Genomic DNA, 13,169 nt, shown 5'->3' on the forward strand with positions numbered 1-13,169 from the left:
GCGTGGAACCTCCCCCACCCACACACACACCCTCACACACGGGGCTTGATCCCAGGACCCTGAGCTGAAATCAAGAGTAGGCAGCTTAACCAGCTGAGCTACCCAGGTGCCCCTCTTTGTTCTTAATGTACATGTTTGCAGTTCTCAATTTTCCACTTAGCACTGCTTTTACTACATCTCGTAAGATTTGCTATTTTGTGTTTTTGTTTTCATTTGTCCCATATATTGTCTAATTGCCCTTAATGATTTCTTCTTTGACCTATTGGTTATTTAAAAGTGTTTAATTTCCACATATTTGTGAATTTTCCAGTTTTCCTTGTTACTTATTTCAGTTTCATATCATTGTGATTGGAAAAGATAACTTTGTATGACTTCAATCTTTCTAATTTATTGAGACTTACTTTGTGGCCTAACATATGGTATATCCTGGAGAATAGTCTATGTGCATTTGAAAGAGTGTGTTTACTGCTGTAGTTAAGTGGAGTGTTCTGTGCGCGCCTGTTATTTATTTATTTATCTATTTATTTGTATGTACCTGTTGGTGCTAATTGATATATAGCCTCGTCAGATCCTTTGTTTCCTTATTGATCTTATGTTTGGTTGTTTCATCCATGACTATAAGTGGGGTTTTGAAGTCAACTTTTATTGTAGTACTCTCTGTTTCTCCCTTCAGTTCTGTCGGTTTTTGCTTCATACATTTTGGGCCTCTGCATATGAAAGTGTATATGTTTATAATTGTTACATCTTCTTACCTTGTTGAAACTTTTATCGACATATAACGTCCCTCTTTGTCTCTTGTAACCATTTTTTGATTTGAAGTGTATTTTATCTAATGATAATACAGCCACCCCTGCTCTATTTTAGTTACTGTTTGCTTAGAATATATTTTTCTATCCTTTTGCTTTCATTCTCTTTGTGTCCCTGTATCTAGAGAGTCTCTTATAGTGTATAGATGGATCTTGTTTTATTTTTGTTATATCCAATCTGCCAGTTCCTTTTTTTAATGGAGCTTAATCCATTTACATTTAATGTCATTAGTGATAAAGAAGGATTTACTTCTGCCATTTAGCTATTTATTTTCTGTATGTCTTACAGTATTTTTGTTTTTTAATTAATTCTTCCATGACTGACTGTTTTCCTTCTTTCTTTCTTTGTATTTAGGTGATTTTTTTTTCAGTAATATAACATTCATTTAGATTCCCTTTCTTTTTTTGAGTTACTCATTTAGTAGTTACTTTGGGGATTACAATTAACATCTTAACAATCTAGTTGAATAATACCAACCTTTTTCAATAGTATGTAGACACTCTGCCTTTGATCTCAGCTCAGGTCTTGATTTTGGGGTTGTGAGTTCAGGCCCCATGTTGGCTCCACACTGGGTATGGAGCCTACTTTAAAAATAAATAAATAAATAAAATTAAAATGGTGAATTTTATGGCATGTGAATTATATTTCAATTAAGAAAAACACCATGTGAGCAGCTACATAAACTCATAATGCCTTTGTGATCCTTACAAAGACACCAGGAAAAGCAAATATAATAGCAAAGCAATAATTACAACAATTATGTTTAGTGGAGATAATTAAGCCAACTTAAAAGAGGGTTCATTCGTTCTTTAGAAAAAAATGTTAGTTTTATTTTGCCCTTTCGTGTATTAATAGCATATAGTTGAAAATTTTTGTTATACATATTGTTTTTTTAAAGATTTTATTTATTTATTTATTTATTTATTTATTTATTTATTTATTTATTTGACAGAGAGAGCACAAGCGGAGAGGGAGAAGAAGGCACCCTGCTGAGCAGGGAGCCCAATGCAGGGCTCCATCCCAGGACCCTGAAATCATGACCTGAGCCGAAGGCAGATGCGTAACCGACTGAGCCACCTAGGCGCCCCTGTTATACATATTTTTAACCAGGATTTCAGTGAGTGTATTATAAAGGCCAATCCTTTGAGCCCTTATTTTTTGATGTCTTCGTATTTTTCTTAGTGAAGTATTTGTTTTATTTCTTCCCTGTTTGGTGCAAATTCAAAATATTGAACTCTTAGGCACTGTTTGTACATCATACTAATTTGATTTACATATATTCTAAAATGATTACCACAATAAGTTTAATTAATACCAATCATACAGATATGAAAGAAAAAAATTGTTTTTTTACCTTATGGTGAGAACTCTTAGGATCTGTCCTCTTAAAAACTTTCCAAATGTACATCTCTAATACTTATTTATCTTATAACTGGAAATTTGTACCTTTTGACCACTTTCATCCAGTTCTGTTTCTTCCTACCCCCTACCTCTATAACCCCAAATCTGATCTTTTTTCTATGAGTTTTGGGTCCTTTTTTTTTTTTTTCCTTTAATTACAAGTGTGATCATACAGTATTGTCTTCCTCTTTTTTTTTTTTTTTTAAGATTTTATTTATTTGTTTGACAGAGAGAGAGACAGCCAGTGAGAGAGGGAACACAAGCAGGGGGAGTGGGAGAGGAAGAAGCAGGCTCCTAGTGGAGGAGCTTGATGTGGGGCTCGATCCTACAACGCTGGGATCACGCCCTGAGCCAAAGGCAGACGCTGTGCCACCCAGGCGCCCCTGTCTTCCTCTTCTTATTTCACGTAGGACAATTTTCTCAAGATCCATCCATGTTGTTGCAAATGGCAAGATTCTCTTCTTTATGTGGCTAAATAGTATTCCAGTGTGTGTGTGTGTGTGTGTGTGTGTGTGTATCACACCTTTTATCCATTCATCTGTCACTGGACACTGAGGTTGTTTCCATGTTTTGGCTATTTATTTATTTGAGAGAGAGAGAGAGAACGTGAGCAAAGGGAGGAGCAGAGAGCGAGGGACAAGCAGGCGCCACATGCTGAGCACGGAGCCCAACTCAGGGCTTGATCCCACAACCTGAGAGATCATGACCTGAGCCAAAATCAAGAGTCAGACTCTCAACCAACTGAGCCACCCAGGCGCTCCATGTTTTGGCTATTTTAAATAATGCTGCAGTGAACATGGTGCGGGTATCTCCTTGACATAATGATTTCATTTTCTATATACCCAGTAATAGAATTGCTGGATTATGTGGTATTTCCATTTTTCGTTTTTTAAGGAACTTCCGTACTATTTTCCCACTGTGGCAATACCAATTTACATTCCCATAACAGGATGCAAGGGTTCCCTTTTCTCCACATTCTTGCCAGCACTTGTTATTTCTTGAGTTTTTGTTGATGGCCATTCTAACAGGCATGAGGTGGTATCTCATTGTGGTTTTGATTTTTCACTTACCTAGTGATTAGTGATGTTGAGTACCTTTTCCTGCATCTGTTGACCATTCACATATCGTCTTTGGAAAAATATCTATTCATGTCCTTTGTCCATTTTTAAATTGGATTGTTTGTATTATTTTGCTGGTAAATTGTATGCGTTCTCCATATATTTTGGATATTAACCCCTTAAAAGATATATGATTTGCACATATTTTTTCCTATTCTGTAGGTTGTCTTTTCATTTTGTTGACTTTTTTCTTTTGCTTTTGATAATTTAAAAAAAATTTTTTTATTTTTAAGTAATCTCTACACCCAGCGTGGGGCTCAAACCCACAACCCCAAGATTAAGAGTCACACACTCCACCAGCTGAGCCAGCCAGGCGCTCCTGTGTTGATATCTTTTAAAAATATTTTTTATCTTTTATTTTTTATTTTTAAAATATTTGTTTATTTAAGTCATCTCTACTTCCAACGTGGGGCTTGAACTCATGACCCCCAGATCAAGAGGTGCATGCTCCACTGACTGAGCCAGCCACGTGCCCCTGGAAGTGATAATTCTTTTTTTTCTTTTTTTCAAGATTTTATTTATTTATTTGAGAGAGAGAGAGAACGTACAAGCGGAAGGGAGGGGCAGAGGGAGAGGGAGAAGCAAACTCCCCACTGAGCTGGGCTCAATCCCGTGACTCCAGGATCATGACCTGATGCTCAACCGACTGAGCCACCCAGGCACCCCCTTTTTTTATTTGTAAGTACTCTCTACACCCAGCATAGGGCTCGAACTTACAACCCCAGGATCAAAAAGTCACATGCTCTACCTACTAAGCCAGCCAGATGCCCCGATATAACCTCATTCTTTTAGCATCCTGTGTTGCTATAGAAAGCAGTCCCATTCTGACTGTTAGTCCTTTGAATGGGAACTCTCTTGCTTCCACGTCACTTTTAGAATCTTCACTTTATCCTTGTTATTCTGAAATTGTGTATATTGTGCGGAGTACGTGGTAGGTGTTTTCAGTTCAGAAACTCATGTCTTCAGCTTCTTTGATGATTCTCTTCCATTTTTCTTGTTGTGCCTTTATGGGAACTTCTGTTTTGATTCTCTTCTCTTTTGTTCTGATTTTTGTTTCACTTTCCAGGAGTTTTCTTCAACTTTGTACTTTATTCTTCTTTTTAGTTGTCGTAAAAAATATATAACAGAAAATTTAACATCTTAACCATTTCTAAGTGCAATTTAGTAATGTTAAGCTTATTCACATGGTTGTGCAGCCATTCTCCAGAACTTTTTCCTCTCGAAAAACTACAACGCTATCACTGTTAACAACTCCCCATTTCCCCCTCTCCTCGGCCCCTGGCGACCACCGTTCTACTTCCTATTTCTGTGAATTTGACTACTTTAGATACCTCGTATAAGTGGAATCATAGTATTTGTCCTTTGAGACTGCCTTATTTCACTTAGTATAAGGTCTTTGAAGTTCATCCATGTCGTACCGTGTGTCAGAATTTCCTTCCTTTTTAAAGCTGAATAATACTCTGTCGTATGGATCTACCACATTTTGTTCATCTGTTCATTTGTTGAGCACTCGGGTTGCTTCTGCTTCTTGGCTATTGTGAATATTGTTGCTATGATCGTGGGCGTACAAATCTCTCTTCAAGATCCTGCGTTCAGTTCTTTTGGATATATATACCAGAAGCGGAATTGCTAGATCATATGGTAATTCCATTTTTAATTCTTTGAGGAACCACCATAACATTTTCCATAGTGGCTGCACCATTTTATATTCCCAATGAACAGTGCACAAGAATTTCAGTTTCTCCACATCCTCACCAACACTTGTTTTCCGTTTTTTTTATTTTTTAATTTTTTTTATAGTAACCATCCTAATGGATGTGCCATGGTATCTATTGTGGTTACAATTTGTATTTCCCTAATGATTAATGACATTGAGCATCTTTTCATATGAATGAATTGTTAGCCATTTACATATCATTTTAGGAGAAATGTCTACTCAAGTCTTACTGTTTGTTGTAGTCAGGTTATTTGACTTTTTGTTGCTGAGTTGTAAGAGTTCTTTTTATATTCTAGATATGAACCCCTTATCAGGTGTGATTTTTGCAAATCTTTTCCTCCATTTTGTAGGTTGCCTTTTCATTGTTAATTGTGTCCTTTGGTGCACCTAAGTTCTTAATTTCGATGTAGTCCAATTCATCTATTTTTACTTCTGTTGCCTGTGCTTTTGGTTGCATATTCAGGAAATCCTTGCCATGTACTTCCTTTTTAAAAAGGAAGCACGCAGTAAAGTACCCCAATCTTAAGCCTACAGCTTGGTGAATTTTTACATAAATACTCTCTTGTAGTCACCTCCCAGAGTAAGATGGGGAGTGTTTGCAGTGACCCAGAAAGCTCCCTTGGGCCTCCTTCCCCCTCTAGGGTTATCACTCTCCCTGTGCCCTTAAGAATTTGCCTGTTCTGGAACTTCACACAAATGCAGTCATATGGTGTATGACTTTTGGGCCTGAGTGCTTCTGTTTAACTTTATGTCTTTGTTAGCTCTATCTTCTAACCCTTCTTTTGAATTTAGTTTGGCTGTTCTATTTTTATTTTTCAAAAGCTTTTTCTTGTTCTCTGAAACTTTTTCATATCACCTTTTTGTTTTGTTTTGTTTGATGAATTCTTTTATATCGTTAAGAAGTAGTGCGGGGGGTGCCTGGGTGGCTCAGTCGTTAAGCGTCTGCCTTCGGCTCAGGGCATGATCCCAGCGTTCTGGGATCGAGCCCCACATCAGGCTCCTCCGCTGGGAGCCTGCTTCTTCCTCTCCCACTCCCCCTGCTTGTGTTCCCTCTCTCGCTGGCTGTCTCTCTCTGTCAAATAAATAAATAAAAATCTTAAAAAAAAAAAAAAAGTCTAGGGGCATCTGGGTGGCTCAGTCAAACATCCTACTCTTGATCTTAGCTCAGGTCTTGATCTCAGGGTCGAGTTCAAGTCCCACGTGGAGCCCAGCATGGAACCCACTACAAAAAAAAAAAGTGGTCTGTTTTAAGTTTTCAGTTGTTACTCATGTTGTCTATTTTCTGCAGTTTTTTAAAAGATATTTTTAAGTAATCTTTACACCCAACGTGGGACTTGAACCTATAACTCTGAGATCAAGAGTTGTGTACTCCGGGGCGCCTGGGTAGCGCAGTTGTTAAGCATCTGCCTTTGGCTCAGGGCGTGATCCCGGCGTTCTGGGATCGAGTCCCACATCAGGCTCCTCCGCTGGGAGCCTGCTTCTTCCTCTCCCACTCCCCCTGCTGTGTTCCCTGTCTCGCTGGCTGTCTCTCTGTCACATAAATAAATTTTAAAAATCTTAAAAAAAAAAAAAAAAAAGAGTTGCGTACTCCACAGACTGAGCCAGACAGGCGCCCTTCCTGTAATTTTTCTGATCCCCGAATGTTATGTTGGAGATTTTCTGTAAATGTCTGGTGAACCTTGGAAATCACCATCACTAGCAACATTGGTCAACATCATTCTAGTCATCGTTCTTGACATTAATACAGATAGAAAGTTTAGGTAGATAGATGGCTAGAAAAAAAAAATTTCTAAAGACAGGAAAATTCAGTACGTACTAATTAAGAATATTGGAATAAACGTGTGCAAATTCAACATAAGGAAAAGTAAGTGTATGTGAGGCAGTTGCTGGACCATAGGCAATGGGTTTTTTTACCTAGTTGCTAAAAGATGCTTCTGAAGCTCAGAGAATTACATTCATTCCATTTTTCAATTTTAGATTGCATGAATTTGGCCTTTTACTATAATAAGGAAATTTATGCCCTGTTCCACCTCCAAATATTTTAGTATTTTTTTAAAAGATTTTTTTATTTCTTCAAGTAATCTCTGCACCCATTGTGGGGGCTTGAACTTAAAACCCCGAGATCAGGAGTCCCATGCTCCCCCAGCTGAGCCAGCCACCCATTTTAGTATTATTTGTACCTCATTGAGGTTTATAAGTCTGTACCCTGTCACCATGATTGTTACAGCTAATAAGCTTTTGTTCTCAAGTGTTTCAGTGGTTTGCGTGCTCACACCATTCTTTTCAGTGAGCTTTTCCATCCCCCTGCATCTTTTATTTTGGTTCTTCTCTGGTGGCTACATTCTATCAAGTGCTAGTCTCAAGGAGGACATAGAGCTGTTACTCTTACTTCAGAATGTCTGCCTTTGTATTGAAGGACAAACTGTGTATAAAATCCTGAGGTCCCACTTTTTCTTCCGAACGGTGGTAGAGCCGGTGCTATCATGTCCTCAGAGTGACAGCCCTTCTGGCTCTCCTGGCCTCTCCCGCGGCCCCGTCTCATGGAAAAGTACATTTTTCTCCAAATCCCTAAGATCTTTTATATTGATATCTTTAGGCTTTGAGTGAAGTCTGAGGGTGGTCTGATTTCCCCCTGCTTTGTAACTAACATTTATGCTAGCCCCTGTAGATTTTTCTTTATTTGTGAAGTCCAGTCTCTGAACTAACGTGTCTTGCTGTTGCATTGTTCCATAATCCTCTCATCCTGGGACAAGGTGGATTTTCGGGCCTGTCTTTAGTTTTTCTTTCTTTCAATTTTTTAAATTTCTGAATATTTTTTTCTGTCGCATCTGTAGCTTTTCTCCTGAAACAGTAGCAGTTGCGTTGCTCACCTCTCTCCTCTCCTGTGCTCACATCTTTCTTCTTTCCCTCTGCATTCGCTGAGGTTCTCTCAAGCCTTTCTTTCTACCTGTAGTTAGGGTTCACCTGTCTTTTCTGTTCCTTGCAGCTTCTGATGTTTTTCATTAGATGTGTAGTGCGGCTGTTTTGACCTCCACATAGTTTCCTCTTTCTCCTACCCCTCCCTGGCCCTTCTGCTGTGCCAGGCCCCTGGGCTCAGGCCTCATGTATGGTACTCTGCTGTTTGGTATTTTGTTCCATCTGATTTCTTGCCCCTCCTTCTTTCTTACCCTGGTGGCTACCAGTTCTCAGATTCCAGCTTTCTTATGCCCTCTGCAAAGTACGTGGTGCCCATTCTGGTTGGAAATTATCTCAAATTCACCAGGTCATTTCTCCCAAATCAGCTCTATTTTGGCCTTGTTAGTTCTGTCTTCAGTGCTTTTCTTTCCTTTGTCCCTGCCTGCATTTTCCTTTCAACATGTTTTCCTTTGCTGCTCCAAACCACTTGTCCAGCTCCTCCTGTTGACTCCTGTTTTCCTGTTCTGGTATCAGCAGGAGTTCTTGTTGATCATGTTTTCTTGGTGTTATTCTTCACAGTCTGTCCACTGATAAATTTCTGTAAGCCCTTAGGATTTTGTGTGTGTGTGTGTGTGTGTGTGAGAATCCTTTTTTGGAGATAGTGTGTTCTCTTAGTGTGACATTTATGTATGTATGTATGTATGTATGTATATAACTAAACAAGTAAGTAAGTAATATATACACCCAGCTTGGGGCTTGAACTCACGACCCCGAAATCAAGAGTCACATGCTCTACCCACTGACTGAGCCAGCCAGGAGCCCCATGAAGTTTTGTGGGGTTTTTTAAAAGATTTTATTTATTTATTTATTTTGGGGGGGGAGAGTGTGTGAGCAGGGGTATGGGCAGAGGGAGAAGGAGAGAACCTCAAGCAGCCTCCATGCTGAGCCATGGGGCCTGACGCAGGGCTCCATCTCAGGACCCTGACATCATGGCCTGAGCCAAAATCAAGAGTTGGACGCTTAACTGACTGAGTCACCCAAGCACTCCTCAACTTTTTTTTTAAGTAGGCTCAATGCCCAGCATCAATCCCAACAAAGGGCTTGAACTCATGACCCTGAAATCAAGACCTGAACTGGTATCAAGAGCCAGATGCTTAACCAACTGAGTCACCCAGGTGGCCCCCCAGCCCCATGACATATTTTTAAATGATTTTCAGTGAGGGGCATCTAGGCGGCTAAGTCAGTTAAGCAAGCATCTGCCTTCAGCTCAGGTCCTGATCCCAGGGTTCTGGGATCGAGCGCCGCATCAGGCTCCCTGCTCAATGGGGAGCCTGTTTCTCCTTCTCCCTCTGCCTGCCGCTCCCCCTGCTTGTGCTCTCTCTCTGTCAAATAAATAAAATCTATAAAAAAGCTTATTTCCAGTGTCCAGTATCCTAGACAGTTATAATAAAGACTTTAAAGTATATTTTTATGTTAAATCTGCTTTTCATCATCAGTGGTCACTTACTGTGGGGAAGAGTGTGGATGAAAGCTACACTGAATACTGGTTTTGCTGTTCCTAATTATTTTTTCAGCTTATCGGGTAAAATCACTTCTGTAGCAACACCAGCTACCCTGATATTGCGTCATCGTTCTCCTTCCTTCTATTATCTTCTCGTTAACCTCTTTGTTTTACATTGAGCACTTAAGATAGGCCAAGCTCTGTTGTAAGTATCTTACACGCACTAGTTTATTTACTCCTCCTTACAACAATCTTTTTTTTTTTTTTAAGATTTTATTTATTTATTTGAAAGAGAGAGTGAGCTAGCGAGCACAAGCCCAAGTAGGGACAAGGGGCAGAGGGAGAGGGAGAAGCAGATTCCCCAGTGAGCAGGGAGCCCCACAAGGGCCTTGATTGCAGGACCCTGGGATCATGATCTGAGCCAAAGGCAGACGTTTAACTGAGCCACCCGGGCACTCCTCCTCACAACAATTGTATCATCATGATAAGTAGGGTCATTATTACAGAGTGGTGAAGTCCCTTACTCAGGTGGTAAAACTGGGATTTGAACTCAGGAAGTCTTGCTCCAGAGTCTGGGCTCTATCCACTAAGCAAACTTCAAATACTGAGTATATCTCCTAACACGTCCTCTTTGTTAGAATCCTGAATATGTTGTATCTTTCAGGTCTTTCTGTAGAATTTGGAACGATTCTAATTTACACATGTGAGAAGAGTTGCTGGCCTCAAAATCATCAGACTCCCATGGAAGAACTTTGTATTATACAAGAAGACCCCGATGAATCATTATTTAAGTAGAACATTTCCTTTTATTTATATAAATTAAAACAAATTTTGATGTCCAGATTTGTGTATTTTTACTTCATTTTGACTCACAGATTATTAACTCTTTTGTAAGTGCTGTCCTTTTTGCTTTCTGGCACCTGTGCTGGGGCTGCAGTGAGATTTAAAACCTTCTGGCTGTGGGCTGGTCTATCCTCCCAGGGTCAGTTAGCTTGTCTCCAGAGTGACAGTTCTGGATGTGGCTCCTCTCCTGCCCAGAGGGCGGGTGTTCCCTGTACAGGCAACCTAGTGGGCTTTGTAGGAGGGAGAGCTGCTGAAGAACCAGGGGCAGCGGTCAGCCTCTTACCACCTCTGCTGCTTCTATACTCATGTTGCAGTCCCTGGATGCTGATTGAACCACTCGACCCACCCCAGCTTTTTGAGGCTCCCACCCTGCGACACTAGCTGTTTAGACCTGCCCCGTGTTCCCCCTACCCCGATCCCCCCCTTTCACCCCGTCCCACCTTCTGCCCCTGCAGTATCACAGCAAAGGGGCCCTTTCTCTATTCTGGACCTTGTCCCTCCTTCCAGGTGTTCACTTTTCCAGTCTCCCCTTTCTCCTTTCAGTTTTTTCTGTTAACCCGTTCCATTCTGCTACACTTTGACGGCAGCATGAAAACATGCCCGCCAGCTGTGTACAGACTTGCTATTTGCCTGCATAGATGAGGAAACAGCTATAAACAGTTCCATTTGCTACTCTGGCAAATAACGCAGCATGTGACTGGTGGGAACACACCTGATCCTGCCTCCCTGGGCACCGGAGGGAAAGTGGCTGGCTGTGTACAAACTGAACTTGCTAGTCAGTGAGGCTTTAGGCATGTAGGGAAGGAGGAAGAATTTTCTCTTTACCCTCCTAGGCACTTAGCTGAGACCCCCCTGTAAGAAAGGACAGATTAACAGGAGAAAAACAAGTATATGTATACCTCCTATCCAGATGGGAGATACCCAGCAAAACTGAGTAACTCCTTGAAATGGCCCACGCTATTACCTCAAATACCACCTTCAGCAGAAGGTAAAGATGTTGTGGGGTGCACAGAACCAGTCACAGGAAGTTACCAAGCAAAGCACAGCAAATAAGGGTAAGGTTGTTATATATCATCTATCGTAGGGGAAACAAGATAAAGAGAAAATAAGTCCAGTGTGAACCCATTTAAATGTAAAACTGCAGGGGTACCTGACTGGCTCAGTCAGAAGAGCATGGGATTCTTGAGTTCTAGCCCCACCCCACGTTGGGTGTAGAGATTATTTAAATAAATAAAACCAAAGGAATTGAATGCATGAATGAATGAAAAACTGCATATTGTTATGTAGGAGACAGATCAAGAAGGACAAGGGGGGGCACCTGGGTGTGTGAGTCTTTATCTCTCGGTTGTGAGTTTGAGCCCCTCTTTGGGTGTAGAGATTACTTAAAAAAATAAAAAGACAAAGGCCATCAAGGGTCCTGGAGGAGTAGGATTAGGTATGGGTGGGACTTTGAGCTTTCACTTCCTGCACTTGTATCTTATTTGAATTTGTTAAGGTGGACAAGCATTTTACACTTTATACTCACACTCATACACACAAATCCACCAAGAAAAGCAAAGGCCTTCAGAATTACGTAGCCCAGCCCGGCCTAGAGGAAGAGAAGGGAGGCAGGAGAGAAGCCAAGGAAGGTGGCTCCCATGCACTGAGTGTCCAGAGGGATAACTAAGATCAGCATCCTGGGAAGGGCCTCCTTTAGATTTAACTAACTGCCTGGATGGGGTCTTTGTAAAAGCCAGCCCTATGTAGGGAAGGGACATCAGCAGCCCACTGTACAGGGGTGCCCTCTCCCCCCCAAGGGAGCACTCTGGCTCTTCCTGCACTCATGCCTCAGGACAGCAGCCTGAGTATTTTTTCATAGACCAGACCAGTTTGGTGTGTGGTTGGTGAACCAAGCAGCTGATGAGAAAGATGACAGAAGTCAAAAGCATTTTCCTCCGTTTTCTCTCTTTACCTTTTCTCTTTAAATACCTTTTTCTTACTGAATATATTTGACACATAACATTGTGTAAATTTAAAGTGTGCAATATATTACCTTCATATATTTACATATTTTAATATGATTGCTGTTGTAGCAATATTTAGCATGTCAAAAACCAAAATTCAACTGATTGAGTTTGAAGGTCTAACTGGCTTTATTCAATGATGCATGAGTCTGACAGCATCCCATCTAGCAAGTAGAAAAGAGTTCTGAGGTGTTCAAAATGGGAGGTGTTTTTTGGCAGAAGGATGGTGGGACAGGAAGTTAGAAGAGTAGATTATTTCAGGCAAGGTTATCTAACCTTACAAGGGTCTTATCAGGCAGATTAAATCACTAGTGCTGACCAGGAAATTCCAGACAGATTGGTTTAAAATTCCACTCCTGGGAAAAGATGAAACTGCAGTTAGGTTAGGTATTAACTCTTGGTTTAGCACAAGTGACTCCATTTTTAGCCTTTTGTTTCTTCTTTAAGGACCTCTATCACATTACATAATTATCTTTCTTTTTAGTGTTTGGGATCATTTTTTCTGATTTTAGAATTAGCATTTTCTTTGAGGAGCATGATCATCTGGAAATACAGAAAAGGCTAAAGAAGAAAAAAAAATTATCGCGATTCCATCACACACAGATACACAAAAATATGAACTGTGGTTTTCTTCCTACTTTTTAATATATTTTTGTTTTTACAAAATTTAATCATACAAATAGTTTTGTATCTTTTATTTAACATATTGTGAGGATTTTTTAATCATATTTCCAAATTACCCTCGTTTAAAAAAAAAAAAAAAAAGACAAGCCCAAAATAGAGTTGGTTAGGCTAAGCCTCACATCACCAAGCAGAGACTTAATTACGGTTAGGGCTTTTGCAGAAATGGAATCTTAAACCAGTCAATCAGGAATTGCCTGATC

General features: G+C 40.3%; 1 protein-coding gene across 1 annotated transcript in view; it reads left to right on the forward strand.

The window, feature by feature from the left end:
• PDCD2L (programmed cell death 2 like) overlaps positions 1–10,280 on the forward strand; it is a 21,981-nt gene extending 11,701 nt beyond the window's left edge. Inside the window, exon 7 of the mRNA XM_008709196.2 lies at positions 10,104–10,280. Coding sequence (XP_008707418.2) covers positions 10,104–10,234 — 131 coding nt within the window. The 3' untranslated portion in view covers positions 10,235–10,280. The remainder of the gene's footprint in view (positions 1–10,103) is intronic.
• The last annotated feature ends 2,889 nt before the right edge of the window (positions 10,281–13,169 follow it).

Source organism: Ursus maritimus, unplaced genomic scaffold (genome assembly GCF_017311325.1).
Source record: "Ursus maritimus isolate PB19 unplaced genomic scaffold, ASM1731132v1 scaffold_19, whole genome shotgun sequence".
Taxonomy (NCBI): domain Eukaryota; kingdom Metazoa; phylum Chordata; class Mammalia; order Carnivora; family Ursidae; genus Ursus; species Ursus maritimus.